General features: G+C 43.5%; 1 protein-coding gene across 3 annotated transcripts in view; it reads right to left on the reverse strand.

Moving 5' to 3' along the window:
- The window catches only part of LOC126365893 (uncharacterized), a 468,728-nt gene that overhangs the window by 58,033 nt on the left and 390,810 nt on the right, over positions 1-19,885 (reverse strand). For all 3 annotated transcript variants that reach the window (XM_050008611.1, XM_050008609.1, XM_050008610.1), the window contains one exon: positions 6,404-6,589. In XM_050008611.1, the coding sequence (XP_049864568.1) occupies positions 6,404-6,589 (186 nt within the window). The remainder of the gene's footprint in view (positions 1-6,403; positions 6,590-19,885) is intronic.

The raw sequence follows: 19,885 nt of genomic DNA on the forward strand, positions 1-19,885 counted from the left end.
GTGTCGTCAAGTGACAAACAGCATACTGATGTCAAAACAGGAAACATTCCATATTATGACTGCTTACAGTGCCCAATTTTCACTTGTTAGCAGAAAGTGGAACCCTCACAGCACAAATGGGTGGGAGGTGGGGAGTTACTTTGAGCCCATCTTCTTAAACTATCGTATCTAAGGCGGTATTTTATATTGTAAAATTTTGAAAAAATATTTATTGTTTTTAGTAATTTCTTATGTCAGATTCTGTAACTGTTTTAAGTATTCCAGTAACAGTTATCCCTAAAAATTTGAGTGTTAGAAGTGACAGTTCATATTTTCGGATTTAGGGCCCTTTTTACGCATTTATATAACTTTAAAAGTTATGTTGCAAATGGAAATCAACTACAATGAACGAATTTTGTATTTTTTAATTTTTGTAGTGGTCATGTAGTGCCCCTCCATTTCGTGTAAACACTAAAGAAGATGTGTTGCTAAAAGATATTTTCAGGCTATGTACCCTACTCATACATCAGTACCTATTTAAAAGTATGTTGTTAAAAACGGTAAACACATTTAACAAGATTTGTTTTTTTAGGGTTTTTTTGTTGGTAGTGGGTGCAAAGTACCCCCTTCCCCCTTGGTATTACGCTTTATGGAAAATTTGTTGGTGTCGCTAGTATCAAAGAACATACCAACAACGTTTCAGCGTCCTGTGATGTATGCTGAAAGCATTGTAGTAGCTCTCGGAACACCGTCTGTTCAATCAGAACCACCTCCTATTAGGATATCACGGTCCACACAATCAAAAACGTTAGTCAAGTCAGAAAATTTTTCCAATGGTAATACTACACAGGGTGAATTAAAAAGGAATTTACAAATTTGCAGTGATACAGAAATTTATTGGGATAACTTACAAAATCAGTAGATGTGTTATTTCACAGAAAACAACCTTAAGTTTCACACACAAGTGTCAAGTGTCATTTTAGTTCGATGTGAGTACCAGTTGTGATGCAGCAAACATCCCACCGATAATCGGTTTCTTCCTACACTCGTTGCAACAAATAGGGCATGACGTGTGCAACGGCAGTGCAGATTCGATTTTTCAGATCGGTTAAACTGTGTGGTAGGTGAGGAACATACACACAGACTTTAATGAAACACCAGAGAAAGGAATCCGGTGGTGTCAATCAAAACATACAGTGAAAGTAGCCATTTTAACGGTACACTGCGCTGGCGCTCCTGGTGGTGGAATGAGGTATTGATGCATTATGTGAACCAAACTTGAGATTTTTTTTTAGCGACATGATTATTATAAATACCACCGACGTACACTGCACTTTAAATGGTTTTCATGTTATAAATTATTCAAGATGATCCCATTTCAGCATGTTGTCGTCATTAGGTGACGTGTAAATACACTCCTGGAAATTGAAAAAAGCACACATTGACACCGGTGTGTCAGACCCACCATACTTGCTCCGGACACTGCGAGAGGGCTGTACAAGCAATGGTCACACGCACGGCACAGCGGACACACCAGGAACCGCGGTGTTGGCCGTCGAATGGCGCTAGCTGCGCAGCATTTGTGCACCGCCGCCGTCAGTGTCAGCCAGTTTGCCGTGGCATACGGAGCTCCATCGCAGTCTTTTGGTAGCATGCCGCGACAGCGTGGACGTGAATCGTATATGCAGTTGACGGACTTTGAGCGAGGGCGTATAGTGGGCATGCGGGAGGCCGGGTGGACGTACCGCCGAATTGCTCAACACGTGGGGCGTGAGGTCTCCACAGTACATCGATGTTGTCGCCAGTGGTCGGCGGAAGGTACACGTGCCCGTCGACCTGGGACTGGACCGCAGCGACGCACGGATGCACGCCAAGGCCGTAGGATCCTACGCAGTGCCGTAGGGGACCGCACCGCCACTTCCCAGCAAATTAGGGACACTGTTGCTCCTGGGGTATCGGCGAGGACCATTCGCAACCGTCTCCATGAAGCTGGGCTACGGTCCCGCACACCGTTAGGCCGTCTTCCGCTCACGCCCCAAAATCGTGCAGCCCGCCTCCAGTGGTGTCGCGACAGGCGTGAATGGAGGGACGAAATGAGACGTGTCGTCTTTAGCGATGAGAGTCGCTTCTGCCTTGGTGCCAATGATGGTCGTATGCGTGTTTGGCGCCGTGCAGGTGAGCGCCACAATCAGGACTGTATACGACCGAGGCCAACACCCGGCATCATGGTGTGGGGAGCGATCTCCTACACTGGCCGTACACCTCTGGTGATCGTCGAGGGGACACTGAATAGTGCACGGTACATCCAAACCGTCATCGAACCCATCGTTCTACCATTCCTAGACCGGCAAGGGAACTTGCTGTTCCAACAGGACAATGCACGTCCGCATGTATCCCGTGCCACCCAACGTGCTCTAGAAGGTGTAAGTCAACTACCCTGGCCAGCAAGATCTCCGGATCTGTCCCCCATTGAGCATGTTTGGGACTGGATGAAGCGTCGTCTCACGCGGTCTGCACGTCCAGCACGAACGCTGGTCCAACTGAGGCGCCAGGTGGAAATGGCATGGCAAGCCGTTCCACAGGACTACATCCAGCATCTCTACGATCGTCTCCATGGGAGAATAGCAGCCTGCATTGCTGCGAAAGGTGGATATACACTGTGCTAGTGCCGACATTGTGCATGCTCTGTTGCCTGTGTCTATGTGCCTGTGGTTCTGTCAGTGTGATCATGTGACGTATCTGACCCCAGGAATGTGTCACAAAGTTTCCCCTTCCTGAGACAATGAATTCACGGTGTTCTTATTTCAATTTCCAGGAGTGTATATAAGCGATGGTCGGAATATAATGGTCTGTAATTATGATCAGGAAATTTATAAATACATCCTTAGGTGTTTCTACCTTACATGTAAAATCGTTGCTGCCATGTCCTATCTTTTTTTTTTTTAGATTTCTTAGTTTCTCCTTATATGATTGGTTGGTTGGTTTGGGGAAGGAGACCAGACAGCGTGGTCATCGGTCTCATCGGATTAGGGAAGGATGGGGAAGGAAGTCGGCCGTGCCCTTTCAGAGGAACCATCCCGGCATTTGCCTGGAGTGATTTAGGGAAATCACGGAAAACCTAAATCAGGATGGCCGGACGCGGGATTAAACCGTCGTCCTCCCGAATGAGAGTCCAGTGTCTAACCACTGCGCCACCTCGCTCGTCTCCTTATATGTGCACTGGAGATGTATATCTTATATTGGTTGGATTTTATGTAGCCTATTTTTCTCTTGACAGCTTCGATGACAGTGGATCAGCGATATTACATGTTCACATAGTTACCATTATAAATGATGTTTGGAGATTCGTTTTTTTTAATGTTATTGGTTTGGTTCTAATTATGTTTTCGTATGGACATCAGTCATTTATAATAGTAACTATCTGAACATGTAATATCGCTGATGCATTGTCTTCCTAGCTGGCAAGAGAAAATTGCATACATAAAAACCAACTAAAATCTGATATACAGGGTGCGTCAAAAAAAATGTATACACACTTTGAACTGTCATAGACAATTTATTTCCCGTTGTACAAGGTTAAATATCTGTGAGAGAGTAATGGTATGTTTCTTCGACAGGTGGCAGCAGTGGCAAGGAAGTAACTGCAACATGGCGGATGTGCGTTTGAGCTTTGAAGTGCGGAAGCAGATAATTAAGTGGTACTGGAAGTTTGAGAATGTAGCTGCGGTTCGAAGACAGTGGAGAAGTGAGTATGGTACAGAAACACCTCCAAGGTAACAATTACACGTCTACGAGACAAATTCGAAATTCATGGAACAGTGTGTGATGTGCATAAAGGTCGATCAGGGCGACCTCGTACAGCTACAAGTGATGATTCCACAAATGCAGTCTTGGAACTGTTTCAGCGTTCACCTTAAAAATCTTCAAGGCAAGTGGAATGTGAGAGTAATCTAAGCGCTAGTAGTGTGCTCTGCATTCTGAAGAAGGACAAGTTTTGTGTGTACATTCCAAGGCTGGTGCAACAGCTAAGTGACGACGATCCAGATCGAAGGTTAGAATTTTGTAAATGGGTTCAGGAGATGGTGAGACGTGAACCGGGATTTGTTGTAGCATAATTTGGTCGGATGAAGCCCAATTCAAACTCAATGGATCTGTCAATAGGCACAATTGTGTGTACTGGGCTGAAGATAATCTTCACATTACAGTTGAAATGGCTGAATTTGCCTGGTGTAAATGTGTGGTGTGGTTTGTCTGCAAGGGGACTCATTGGGCCTTTCCACATTGAAGGTACTGTTACTGGAGAAACGGACCTAACAATGCTTGCTGACTCCATATTCCCTGCCATTCGTGCATTATACGGTAATGATGAGTTTTATTTCCAACAAGATGGCGCCCTGCCGTACTGTCATAGGGACGTACGAGCATACCTGGATCACAATGTGCAAGGCCAGTGGATAGAACGCAGGGGACCAATCGAGTTTCCTGCACGCTCTCCAGACCTCACGCCGCTGGATTTCTTCTTATGGGGCACAGTAGAAGATGAGGTGTACAAAGGTAAACCACGTAACCTGGACACACTTCGGAATGAGATTCAGGCGGTGAGCGCAGAAATCTCATTGGACACTTTGGTACGATGTGCGGAATCAGTGGTGACTCGTACTCAGAAACGTATTGATGCTAAAGGCCACCAGTTTGAACATTAATCACATTTGCAAAGTACATTTATTTTTACAATTGGGCTTTAATCTTTCCATTGCCAGAAGTTTAACGTTGTAGAACGGGAATTAAATTTTCTATGATGCTTCAAAGTGTGTATACATTTTTTTGACACCCCCTATACATCTCCAGTGTACATACAGGGTGTTACAAAAAGATATGGCCAAACTTTCAGGAAACATTCCTTACACACAAATAAAGAAAATATGTTATGTGGACATGTGTCCGGAAACGCTTAATTTCCATGTTAGAGCTCATTTTAGTTTCGTCCACCAACGCTCAATGGAGCACGTTATCATGATTTCATACTCTGCCTGTGCTGCTAGACCATGTGCCTTTACAAGTACGACACAACCTGTGGTTCATACACGATGGAGCTTCTGCACATTTCAGTCAAAGTGTTCGTACGCTTCTCAACAACAGATTCGGTGACCGATGGATTGGTAGAGGCGGACCAATTCGATGGCCTCCACGGTCTCCTGACCTCAACCCTCTCGGCGTTCAATTACGGCGGCATTTGAAAGCTCTTGTCTACGCAACCCCGGTACCAAACGTAGAGACTCTTCGTGCTCGTATTGTGGACGGCTGTGATACAATACGGCATTCTCCAGGGCTGCATCAGTGCATCAGGGATTCCATGCGACGGAGGGTGGACGCATGTATCCTCGCTAACGGAGGACATTTTGAACATTTCCTGTAACAAAATGTTTGAAGCCACGCTGGTACGTTCTGTTGCTGTGTGTTTCCATTCCATGATTAAAGTGATTTGAAGAGAAGTAATAAAATGAGCTCCAACATGGAAAGTAAGCGTTTACGGACACATGTCCACATAACATTTTCTTTCTTTCCTGAAAGTTTGGCCGTACCTTTTTGTAACACCCTGTATAAGGAGAAACTAAGAATTGTAAACAAAGACAGGACATGGCAGCAACGATAATACATGTAAGGTAACAATACCTGACGATCCAGTATAACTTTTCTGATCATAGTTACAGACCATTATATTAAGACCATCGCTTGTTTTTGTAATTATAGAGCACCTGATGATGGCAGTATGCCGAAATGGGCTCATCGTGAATGATTTATTAAACAGAAAGCATGTAAAGAGCAGTGTAGCTAGATGATATTCGTAATAATCATGTCACTAAAAAACGTATTTTGCACTGCGGGCCACAAAGAACAAAAAACTAGACGTTCAACGATATCAGAAGTTGAGTCCGCCTTGATGCAAAACACCTTGTTATATGTTTAATTTCTTTATTTTCCCAAACTAGTTTCGGCGACAAATATCACCATCATCAGTGGGCTTTTTTAATCTTATTTATTGCAAGTTACATAATGTTTTTGAGCATTATTTTTGCTGTTTGCAACATATTTACTCCGTGCTTGTGTCACCGTTTTTATTCACGAACATCATGTCATCTGCAAAGTTCGTTGGATGGTGTGGAGACGCTTTTATATACACAAAACAAAACTTACGCACTTTGTTTTGGCTCGCGGGTATTACGCCATCTACTACTACAAACTAGACGTTGTTTGCTACAAATTGACACATCTAACGATTCGGTAAGTTATCTCAATAATTTTCTGTATCATTCTAAAGTTGTGAAGTCCTTTTTGACTCACCCTGCACTGTGGGCTTAATCGTGATTAGCGCACGCTCTGCCCCACCGCAGTGCGAGGACGCGCAGAGGAGACAGGGCCTCACCTCCAGGGCGGCCAGTTCCGCGGCGGCGCTCGCCTCGTCGTCGTCATCGTCGTCGTCGTCGTCGTCGTCGGAGCAGAGGCATTCGAGGCCGCCGACGCCGATCACGTGCGACTCCTCGCCGGGCGTCGGGAAGCGCACAGACGTCGGGGCGCCGCCACGGCTCCGTCCGCTGCCCTTCAGGATGCCCTGCGGAGGAATCACGCGACGCACCTGCCGTCAACAGCTGATCCGTGTCCTTCTGGCGCGACGCGCGCGGCCGCTTATTCCGGTGAACCTGCTTTCCGTAACCGCCAACACAAATGTCAGCCGCCTCATTAACCACTAGCATTACCCACTGCCTGACAAAAACGAGTGAAGCACCCAGAAGACACGGCCGGATGTCAACGTACCTTCGTATACCTAAAAACCATCGGCAGGTATGTAAACGATTAGAGCTGCCATTCTGTATGATAGGTAGAGGGCGTTAGTGTTCTTTGCGTTTGGTAGGGTATAAAATGGTGTTTAGGTAGGTCTCGTAAATTCCCATAAAGTAATGGTACATTTTTGTTAAGACTTCATGGTTGGGAAGCTTGATTATTCCAAGGATCCTGTAAAGATTTCCAACAACGTACACCATACAGTTCATTATTGACACTCGTCTGAATTGCTCAGTGCGTCGGCTGAAATTGAAAATGGAGAAAACTGAGTTTCGTGCTTCTATTAAACATTTTCATTTGAAGGCATGGGCTGCCGCACAAATCAAAACAGAAGTGGATGAAGTTCACACAGACTCTGCTCCATCATTGAACACCATGATTAATGAATTTAAATGTTTCCAGAATGAGATTTTCACTCTGGAGCGGAGTGTGCACTGATATGAAACTTCCTGCCAGATTAAAACTGTGTGCCCGACCGAGACTCGATCGGGCACACAGTTGTAATCTGCCAAGAAGTTTCATGTCAGCGCACACTCCGCTGCAGAGTGAAAACCTCATTCTGGAAACATCCCCCAGACTGTGGCTAAACCAGGTCTCCGCAGTATCCTTTCTTTCAGGAGTGCTAGTTCTGAGAGGTTCGCTGGAGAGCTTCTGTAAAGTTTAGAAGGTAGGAGACGAGATACTGGCAGAAGTAAAGATGTGAGGACCGGGCTGAGATGGTAGAGTACTTGCCCATGAAAGGCAAAGGTGCCCAGTTCGAGTTTCGGTCGGGACACAGTTTTAATCTGGCAGGAAGTTTCAATTTAAATGTTGTTGGCCAAATGCCGAACATGAAGTGCACTCCGGTCCTCCAATTGCGGTCACCACAAAAGGAACCATTGTCAAAATCCACGATATGGCGATGCCCTCTGGCACATTTCAACGCAACGTCTGGCAATGTCTAGTCGCAATCCGCAAGACTTTTTGTGTGCCGATTTGTGACTGTTTATGAAACCTGGATCTATCAGTCCACACAAGAGTGAAAATAACAGTCAAAAGAATGGACAGAGGCTGGTGAAAGTGCACCGAAGAAGGCAAAGACCATTTTGTCAGCTGGTACGGTGATCGCTGCTGTTTTTGGACTTCTCAAGTAATAATCATAATAGATTACTTGCTGAAAGACAGAGCCATGACTGGACGCTATTGTGCTTCATTGTTAGATCGTTTGCCGGCCGGTGTGGCCGTGCGGTTCTAGACGCTTCAGTCTGGAACCACGTGGCCACTACGGTCCCAGTTTCGAATCCTGCCTCGGGCATGGATGTGTGTGATGTCCTTAGGTTAGTTAGGTTTACGAAGTTCTTAGTCTAGGGGACTGATGACCACAGATGTTAAGTCCCATAGTGCTCAGAGCCATTTGAACCATTTGTTAGATCGTTTGAAAATTGCGCTGGCTGAAAAAAGACCAAGGTTGGCAAGCTCTTTCACCAGGATAATCCACCATCACACACATCACCGGTAATAATAGCGAAAGGACACGAATCCGGCTTTGAACTGTTTCCCCGGGCGCCTTATTCTACAGACTTAGCCCGAAGTCATTTCTTCCTGTTCCATAACTTGAAACTTTAACTTCCAAGGAATAAATTCTCAACAAGTGAGGAAGTAGGAGTTGCAGTCATCGAGTGTTTTGCAGAGTTTGACACAACCTATTTTTCAGATGGGATGAAAAAGCTGGAGGATCGCTGGACCAAGTGTACATCCTTCCTTTAACTATGTCAAGAAGTAAGGTGAGCTGTTTACGAAACAAACTTTTTTCTTATTTTTTTCCAGATTTATCAAACAATCCTTGTACAAGCGGCGTGAACAGCGTCAGACGTTGAGTGATCCCTTTGTAAGACCCGGGGATGCCGCATATTCGTGTGAAACACCGTTATCAGCACCAGACAGGATTTGTGACATGTTGTCTAAAATTATACCAGCCAGAAGTGCCTCTAATTCGTTGTAACATATGTCTCTCTTCATCATATTTGCATTCAGAAATACACTCATCCACAGCAATTTAAGCTGTCCTCTTAGGTTCGTGCCTAATCACACACTCGGAAATCGTCACATATTCGGAAATAAACAGTCAGGTATTTGTAACAAGGAAGAACATGAATTTTATTGTTGTGAATGAATGCGCCATTGCTTTGAAGTACCGTAAGTTATAAAACAAAACAGTTAAATATGCCAAAATCAATATGGCGTCCACCGCATTGAGCAGCACGTCCTTTTGATGTCACATCCGTACGCTGTAATAGTCTCTGGCCCTAGACAGAAGTGGTACAATTCTGTCGCCAAGGTTACTCTCACCGTAGGCCTCCATTTGGCCTCCTGGTCTGTCGTGCAGTATTCGTATTTGTGGAGCATTTGGATGTGACAGTAACCCGATGTTTTAGTGTATGGGAATGTAAGTGTTGGCACACTCTACGTAACTTACTGGTCGACCAAGTGCGACCACCACAAGCAAAGATCGCCGTATTGTGTAGCAACATTCACTGCCATCCGGCACCACTGGTGGGTGTCCACCAGCAGCCCCACGGAGGAATTACCGTCCCAACAACACAAACGGCGTCGCACCGTGTTCAGAGATGAATCACAGTTGGTGAGCATCGCGAAGACCTCGGATAAGCTCACATTCTTCCAACGTTTTGGAGAGGTACTGTGGTGTTAGCTCTGGCGACTAGTGTGGGTAGCCATCAGGTATGATTTCAGGTCACAGTTGGTAGTGACCGAGGAAACTCTGACGCCACAACCGTACGTCACGGACAACCTGAGTCCTCATATGTTACCTCTAATGTCACAGTGTCGTGGTGTCATTTTTCAACAGGACAATGCCCGTCCAACTTGGCACGTCTGTCTATCAATTGTCTACGTGGTGCTGACGGACTCCCGTGGCTAGCAAGATTCTCAAATACGTCACCGATAGTACATGTGTGACCACCTGGGACATCGGCTCCTTATGAGTGCCAGTACTCAGGATATCAAGATCCAGTTACAACAGTCGTCCCAAGCTTGTCTCAGGGGAGTATACAACGGCCTTATCACACCCTTCCCAAATGAATCAGTGAACGCATGCAGATCAGAGAGGGTGCAACGTCATGCTGGTAACTGGGCTCGTACTGCAAAGGTCTTTGTAAGTCTGACTCGATATTGCAATCCCTAAAATAACATCACATGCCCTCTCAACTGACGCAGTTTCATTTCGTTTCCTCCTCCCATTCTGGGTGGCCCACGTTTTGTCATGCAGTACACTGTTTTCGGTACCAGTAGGAGTGAAGTGGCGCAGTGGGAAGACATTGGACTCGCATTCCGGAGGGCCACGATTCAAATCCCCGTCCGGCCATCCAGATTCGTATTTCCCGTGGTCAAATGTGACCAGATTAGTACCACATCCCAAATTTTCCCAATTGGGATCACCACTGGTAGATTACTTGGTATTTGTGTGGGAACGTATGAGCCCTACAATGTGTCTTGCCTGGAGCACCTCGTCCTATCCTTCGTGGTACAGAACTCAAAAGCGTATTTCTAAAAAAAAAAAAATTTTCACTATCTCAGATGGTGTGATGTTTAACTTTTTAAGACATTTTTCATTTTGTGAAGTTCGGCAGCAACGATTAGAAAAGAAAAGTTGGATTTCTTGTAAAATGATCCTTCTCTCCATTTAAGATAGTTCAGAACAGGGCTAATTAATTTATGCGTAATCGTGCGTACACTGAAGATGACGAGTATGCAGAAGGTCGAAAAGCATCCACAAACAATGAGATTACGACAAAAATTGATAATGTCGCGCTCAATGATCGCCGACTGAAAGCACAAGAACTCAAAACAATGAAAAGATATCGGTCGCCCTTGCCCACCACAGCTCACTCGAAGTTGTGGATATCGATGGATGCCGCGTCCTCATCGACGGCGTCCCTTTCGAGTTAACTTCGCTCACGACTGTTTGGAGTTATTTCAAACGCGATTTACAGGGAGTTTCTCCGACATCGCGTAACAGGATTAAATATGATTGCATCATTACAAGGCAGAGAAGAGGGAAGTGAAAATGAAGCAAAGAAAGCAAAACCGGTTCCATCTGCAGAGAAGGTAATAACTAGCGTTTTCTGCATTCCCATCTTGAGACGAGAAAGGCAGAGCCAGTGTCTATGAGCATCATGCTTCACTGCTGAATAAACTGAAAAACGCTATTCCGGCTACACGTCCACATATTGCGAATACTCAAATACTCGTCCACCACCAAGGTTAGGCGCACTTATCGGTGTTTCGGATTCTTGCGACTTTCATACTGCGCCCGACAGAGGCACAAGTACTTTGGACACAGTAAAAAATGGTTCAAATCGTTCTGAGCACTATGGGACTTAACATCTATGGTCATCAGTCCCCTAGAACTTAGAACTACTTAAACCTAACTAACGTAAGGACAGCACACAACACCCAGTCATCACACTAAAAAAATTGGCCAGGTGTGAACAGGACTTACAAACTTAACTATGTACGTAGATAGCTCATCCAGTCTGGAAATTGAGGGTCTCAACATATTTTGGCCTGTTATCGACATTGATACTGGCAAGATATCAGTGTCCAAGATTCTCGAGAATATTCTAATTTCAATAATATAAATGTGACAAAGTCTTGCAGGTGGCAGGCGATCATTACTATAATAATCAGTAATTCTCCATTCAGGCTGACTGGGTCACAGTGGTATAAGCCAAACACCAGGTAAGGAATGACTGTATTGCTCATATGACGTGTCTCGGAATTTATCTATAATCAGATGCCCAGTGCAGTAATCGCTTCTGGATACCTCATGATGGATAAATTCCGAAACGCGTTATATGAGCAATAAAGTCATTTCTTGCCTGATGTTTTGCCTTTTACCATTGCGACCCAGTCTGCCTGAATGTAGAGCTACTGATTGTTTTAATATCAAATACGACGTCGGAAAACAACTGACGTGTGATAATAATACAAATTACAAATTTTCGGATTTTTTTTCCTTTACCTGTACTGTGAAATCTTTCGTCTTACCAGATTTCTTTACAGTAGGTCAACGAGAAGTACCATATAACGATTTTGGGGATTGAGTTCGCGAGTATCAAAGTATATGACTTAAATGGCCGTACTTAACCTAAGTAAATTAGAAGCTTCAATTTTTTATACCGCCAAGAACCGTAGGCATAAATTTCAGCTTGGTGCGTCTACTCGTTTCTAAGACACGCACGAAGAGACAATCAGATAAGAAATGACAAAAAAAGTGTTTCGTGTGATATAATTACAAGTTCATAGTTTCCGGATTTTTTTCCTCTGGTTGTACTGTGAAACCTTTTTTCCAAATTTCATGACTCTAGCCCAACGGCAAGTACCCTACATGTCTTGATAAGTGAGTTTGCGAGTATTAAAATATGTGACATAAACGGCCGTATCTTTGGACTGCATTGGCTTCGAAGCTTCAGAAAGACGGACTGACGGGGAAGCGATCCTGTAACGATTCTGTTTTTAGCTACTAAGGCACGGAACCCAAAATTGATAAATGTCACACTTTGTTCCGGCAATTATGTTTGCATCAGCGGCGAGTGAGAAGGCAGAGAAATTGCTTAAGCTGAATCCCCCTCTCTTGTGGCGTATCAGGCTGAAAGAAGCTAAGAAACGAAAAGCAATTAATGTAGAATAAAAATAAGTCTGGCATGGAATCTTGCAGAAATCAGATGAGTTTTCCGAAATGTCTGACTGTACGTGTAATCTTGTTGTATTCTCGACGCATAATTACTAATAAGAAAATAAATTTTGGTGAGTTACAGTGTAACACGTCGACTACATTATTTACATCAGTTCGAAGTCACATTTTTGCTACGAACCATACGCCAGCTCGCGTCCGTTATTACGGCTGATGCCAAACTGCATGACCTTCGCTTCTAAAGTGCTTCCACATTCACTGCTTTCGCTAAAGGTGTTTTAGTTTTGTTGCCAAAGTCGAATAAAATGACTGCTTTGGAGATAATTTACATCAAATGAAGAGAGTGAAGCTGAAACATTTATTATACACCCATATAACAGACGGTTTGACAAATCTTATTTTACTGAAGGTACTGAAATGGTAGAAGCCGTTCAGTTAAATATAGTGATTTCCAAGGTTACTATCTTGAAAAATAAAAAAAACGTCACTAGTGTTTTGCCAGGCTGAGAATTCTTTATATTCGTCGTAGTATGATGGTGTTTAAAAAAGTAAGAGTAAACTGACTTTTCTGAGATATATTTTTTATAATTCAAATATATAGCTTACCATTGCTCGACATAATCCCATCGCTGAATCTACAATTTTATTCATTCACTAAATAATGTGTTTAGCTGTATCGTCTTAAACAACGCGCGGCTTTTTCAACCTCATTAACATAAATCGCAAATCGTTGACGAACCGCGCGACTGCTACGGTCGCAAGTTCGAATCCTGCCTCGGGCATGGATGTGTGTGATGTCTGTAGGTTAGTTAGGTTTAAATAGTTCTAAGTTCTAGGGGACTGATGACCACAGATGTTAAGTCCCATGGTGCTCAGAGCCATTTGAACCATTTTTGAAATCGTTGACAATTCAAAGCGTCCTTCACGGTTCTATACACGTGGTACACCGCGATACACGGTCCAGTCACATTGTTCAACTGCAATGTGCAATGTCCTCTCACAGGAAGCGCGGGGGGGGGGGGGGGGGGGGGGGGGGGGGAACAGTGCAATCGTTACGTACTGGCACACAGCGCCCTACAGAGGTCCTTTCGCAGTAGTAAAAAATGATAAGAATTGCTTGCGCTGAATCCCCCTCTTGTCGTATAGCTGAATGAAGCGAAGAAACGAAAAGTAATTAATGTAGAATAAAAAAGCCTGGCTTGAAATCTTTAAGAAATCAGACGAGTTTTCGGGAATGGGGCTATTTATCTCACGCCAAAAAGGTTATGATCATAGGCTTTGTGGACAAGAATGGAAGCATTTCCGAAATACACTACTTCTACTTCTACATGACTACTCTGCAATTCACATTTAAGTGCTTGGCAGAGGGTTCATCGAACCACAATCATACTATCTCTCTACTATTCCACTCCCGAACAGCGAGCGGGAAAAACGAACACCTAAACCTTTCTGTTCGAGCTCTGATTTCTCTTATTTTATTTTGATGATCATTCCTACCTATGTAGGTTGGGCTCAACAAAATATTTTCGCATTCGGAAGAGAAAGTTGGTGACTGAAATTTCGTAAAAAGGTCTCGCCGCGACGAAAAACGTCTATGCTGTAATGACTTCCATCCCAACTCGTGTATCATATCTGCCACACTCTCTCCCCTATAACGTGATAATACAAAACGAGCTGCCCTTTTTTTCACCCTTTCGATGTCCTCCGTCAATCCCACCTGGTAAGGATCCCACACCGCGCAGCAATATTCTAACAGAGGACGAACGAGTGTAGTGTAAGCTGTCTCTTTAGTGGACTTGTTGCATCTTCTAAGTGTCCTGCCAATGAAACGCAACCTTTGCTCGCCTTCCCGACAATATTATCTATGTGGCCATTAAAATTGCTACACCAAGAAGAAATGCAGATGATAAATGGGTATTCATTGGAAAAATATATTATACTAGAACTGACATGTGATTACATTTTCACGCAATTTGGGTGCATAGATCCTGAGTAATCAGTACCCAGAACAACCACCTCTGGCCGTAATAACGGCATTGATACGCCTGGGCATTGAGTCAAACAGAGCTTGGATGGAGTGTACAGGTACAGCTGTCCATGAAGCTTCAACACGACACCATAGCTCATCAAGTGTAGTGACTGGCGTTTTGCGACGAGCCAGTTGCTCGGCCACCATTGACCAGACGTTTTCAGTTGGTGAGAGATATGGAGAATGTGCTGGCCAAGGCAGCAGTCGAACATTTTGTGTATCCAGAAAGGCCCGTACAGGACCTGCAACATGCGGTCGTGCATTATGTTGCTGAAATGTAGGGTTTCGCAGGGATCGAATGAAGGGTAGAGCCACGGATCGTAACACATCTGAAATGTAACGTCCACTGTTCAAAGTGCCGTCAGTGAGACCAAGAGGTGGCCGAGACGTGTAACCAATGGCACCCCATAACATCAGGCCGGGTAATACGCCAGTATGGCGATGACGAATACACACTTCCAATGTGCGTTCACCGCGATGTCGCCAAACACGGAAGCGAGCATCATGATGCTGTAAACACAACCTTGATTCATCCGAAAAAATGACGTTTTGCCATTCGCGCACCCAGGTTCACCATCGTAGGCGCTCCTGTCTGTGAAGCAGCGTCAAGGCTAACCACAGCCATGGTCTCCGAGACTACAGTCCATGCTGCTGCAAACGTCGTCGAACTATTCGTGCAGATGGTTGTTGTTTTACAGAAGTCCCTATCTGTTGACTCAGGGATCGAGATGTGGCTGCACGATCCGTTACAGCCATGCGGATAAGATGCCTGTCATCTCGAATGCTGGTGATACGAGGCCGTTGGGATACAGCATGGCGTTCTGTATTACCCTCCTGAACGCACCGATTCCATATTCTGCTAAGAGTCATTGGATCTCAACCAACGCGAGCAGCAATGTCGCGATACGATAAACCGCAATCGCGATAGGCTACAATCCGACTTTTATCAAAGTCGGAAACGTGATGGTACGCATTTCTTCTCCTTACACGAAGCATCGCAACAACGTTTCACCAGGCATCGCCGGCCAACTGCTGTTGTGTATGAGAAATCGGTTGGAATCGTTCCACATGTCAGCACGTTGTAAGTGTCGCCACCGGCGCCAACTTTGTGTGAATGCTCTGGAAAGCTAATCATTTGCATATCACAACATCTTCTTCCTGTAGGTTAAATTTCGCGTCTGTAGCACGTCATCCTCGTGGTGTAGAATTTTAATGGCCAGTCGTGTAGCTATGTTTCTAAACTGTTCCCTTGCCGTTTCATATTTAGCTCGTTCGTAATAGGGAGGGAGTGACTCATTGTTACGGCGTTATTACATTACAGCAATGTCATTTAATGATGTGGCGGTAGTCTTTTACAATATAGTTGTGCTGTGCCGTTTTCTTGCCAAGACTTTGAAACCGTCCCTGCCTTCTGGAACTGAAATGTTACGAGAAAATTTAGAGTTTAACGTCTCGTACTTAAACAGATTTATCTAGGATTGAGAGTCATCGTCAGATGTAGAAGTAACTTCGGGTGTGCCCCAGGGAAGTGTTGGGACCCTTGATGTTCATGTCGATTATTAATGACTTTGCAGACAATATTAACAATAAAATCAGGCCTTTTGCAGACGATGCAGTTATCTATAATGAAGTACTATCTGAGAGAAGCTGCATAAATATTCAGACAGGTCAACATGGTGCAGAGACTGGCAACTTGCTCTGAATGTTCAGAAATGTAAAATTTTGAACTTTACAAAACGAAGTAAACGTACTATCCTATGACTATAATATCGATGAGTCACTGTTGGAATCGGCCAACTCATACAATTACCTGGGTGTAACACTTTGTAGGGAGGGATATGCAATGGCATGATCACATAGGTTCAGTAGTGGGTAAAGCAGGTGGTAGACTTCTAATTTTGGTAGAACACTGGCGAAGTGCAATCAGTCTACTAAAGAGATTGCTTACAAATCACTCGTGCGACCCATCCTAGAATATTGCTCAAATGTGTGGGACTAACATAGGATACTGAACGTATATAGAGAAGGGCAGCACGAATGGTCACAAGATTTTTTATCCATGGGAGAGTGTCACAGAGATACGGAAGGAACTGAAATGGCAGACTCTTGAAAAGAGACATAAACCATCCCGAGAAAGTCTATTAACAAAGTTTCAAGAACAGGCTTCAAATGATTACTCTAGGGGAATACTACAATCCCCTACGTATCGCTCAGACCGGAATCGTAAAGATAAGATTAGAATAATTACAGCACACGCAGAGGCATTCAAACAATCATTCTTTCTGAGCTCCAAACGTGAATGGAACAGGAAGAAACCCTAATAACTGGTGCAATGGGACGTACCGTTTGCCATACACCTCACGATGGTTTACGGAATACAGATGTAGATGACAATGTAGAAAAAGATCATTAAAGACGGAGGAGCGTTAGCAGACGATAGAAAGACGGGCAAAAACAAGGGACGTGGCCTAACTGCAGAAGTCTCCATACATTTACCCAAAGTGCTTTGAGAACCCAGAAAAAACATAAATCAGAATGGGCGAACTGGGGTTCGAACCCTGCTAGTCCCAGTTATGGTAATTAACTGTTGTCGAAATAGCAATCGCAATAAATTATATTTTCAACAGCCAACTGTGGAACCACCTCATTCAATAATTCCAATTATCGTTTAATGAATACATTATTTTCATCAGGTATTTAGACAAGCACAATGGACTTGAATGTACTGCTGTTCTGCGCTAATCTCTCTCTCTCTCTCTCTCTCTCTCTCTCTCTCTCTCTCTCTCTCTCTCTGTACACACAGTACGGAGAAGGAGTGGAACAGACGGGGGCAAGGATTAACGAAAGATAAGAAGTTTTGCCTTGTGATGTCTAGGACAACATTCCGCCAGCGACGGAATTCCTGAGATAAGAGCACCATTGTTTGTCGTCTCCTAAATATAGCCGTAACTCTCTAGGAAAAGATTTTATGCCCTTTGGTACGGCGCTACCTGAGAGCATATAACTGAGCCAAGGAGAAAGCGCAAAGTCTTACCTGGGCGTTGTTAGTCTGGCTCATAAACATCCCGTAAGCTCCAGGGACTGTGTTCTCCCTTGCACCAACGGTCTCCTATTTCAACGCAAACGGACCTAGGAAACGTTAAGACACGGGACTTCTGCTAACGATCTCACACTCTAGCACCTCCCCCCCCCCCCCCCCAAAAAAAGATGCATCAACAACTTTATATTTATTATTCTGATAAGAAGCTGGACTTGTTTTCGGGAAAGATATAAGTGACTTTAAACTCTACAGGGCGCGTCATACTGTAAAGGGAAGACTAACACGGGTGAAAGTACATGACAATAGTTAGTTAATGTTCCGCAGTTCATTTCAACAATTCTTTTATATGAATGATGTGGAACGAGTTAGTTTACAACATATGCATACATGATTTGTGTTAACATCAATTAAGACATTATTTTTTGGTCTTACTCGTACAACTACTCTTAGAAACAAGGTTTCTTTTTGCTGGCTACCATTTTTAAGCAGAAATTCGTCAATGGAATAGAACTAGTTGACCGGAACAAATGATTTTAAGTGTGGTTTAAAACTTGCTGTGCTACCTACCCGTCATACAGTTTACATTATTGGACAAATGATAAAAAATTTTGTTGTTGCACACTGAACTCTTTTCTGGGCCATTAAAAATTGGTAACAAAGTTCATGTTTCCTTCTAGTGTTGTAGCTATGGACACCCATATTCTTCTCAAATTGTCATGGATTATTTATGACAAATTTTATTAGCGAATATATGTATTGCGACGGCGACCTTAAAGAGGTGCCTACATGACGTCCGTGGATGAACACCACATTTTATTCTTACTGCTCTCTTTTGTGCAACCAATACTTTCTAAATTATGAGTTACCCCAGAAAATTATTCCATAAGATATTATTGAGTGGAACTATGCAAAATATATCAAGAGAATTATACGTTTGTTTCCAAATTATGAATTATACGAAGAACAAAAGTAGTTTAATTTCGCTGTTTGAGAAGCTCAGCAATATTCTTCTTCCAGTTCGAGTTCTCGTCTATACGGATACCCAAAAATTTTGAGCATTCTACCGTATTTACTGTCGCCTGCTCATGTGCTACATTAGTTGTTGATATTATTCGATATGTTGTACAGAACTGAATCTAGTGGTGTGTGTGTGTATGTGTGTGTGTGTTTTTTTTTTTTTTTCAAAATTTAGGGAGAGTCCCCTTTTTTGAAATATGACTTTATGATTTATTCGAAAATACAATTTACCGTATCTTCTGTTACTTTTTCACTAATAGGGTTTATTGTGACATTACTATCGCCCGCAATAGGTACCAGTTTTTTGGAAGGCCACTAACATGCAATAAGGACTTTGAGTGAATCAAAATCGAACCCTATGGCTCTCTTTATGATTTCTTTCCAGTCACTAAAATTTTCTATCCTTGAGACATTGCTTGAATTATCTATCACAACTTTTTGCAGTCTGTTAAGTATGATCCAAACCAGCTGTTTTTGTCTAACATGATCTACAGAATCAAATGCCTTGGAAAGATATTTTGCTATTTAAGACTTGCACTACTTGATGACTGAATGTATACATAGCATTCTCATACGAGTAACCCTTTTCGAATCCAAACTGCAATATGTTAATGTCTGAGACCACATTTGAGCAGGTTACTTTTTCGAATTTTTCGAAGAAAGTCGATAAGGAAACTGGACGACAATTGTTTAAGTCGGTACTGTCACCTTTCTTATGAAGAGGTTTAACAATTGCTTAATTTAGCCTGTGCCAGTGATGTGTTGCATATATCACTGAGGATAGCATTTATAATAATATAACGAGAAATGCTCCAGTAAACATTGATCTCCAAATGATCCGTTTGGAAGGTAACTGCGAATATGCAGCTACAAGCTGCCACAGATTTCAGTATAAGATCTCAAATTTCACCCAAGGCCTACTTAATCAAAAATACCACTTCAGCACGTTACACATTACAATGTCCCTCACACTCATACCTGTTAAAAGGATATGTTCCACGTGTCGTCCTCGCACTTGGATGCAATTCCTGCGGTCGTCTCCGCCGCGTGTTACGAATTCTTTCAAACACCTCTGGATCACCTCGTAAAGCCTGACAAATGGGTGTAATTCGCTGTTCCAGTTACTCAGGCAGGCTGCACGCTTCACTTCTGACCATCATGCATGTACGACATTCTCGAAGGTTGCACAAGGCGAACATCCTCAAGAAATCGAAGATCCTGCCGCAGAAATCGGAAGTACCATCGTTCATCAAGTTTTCTTGGAAGAATGCATGGCTCAGTGAGACGG

This window comes from Schistocerca gregaria, chromosome 4, assembly GCF_023897955.1.
Source record: "Schistocerca gregaria isolate iqSchGreg1 chromosome 4, iqSchGreg1.2, whole genome shotgun sequence".
In the NCBI taxonomy this organism is placed as follows: domain Eukaryota; kingdom Metazoa; phylum Arthropoda; class Insecta; order Orthoptera; family Acrididae; genus Schistocerca; species Schistocerca gregaria.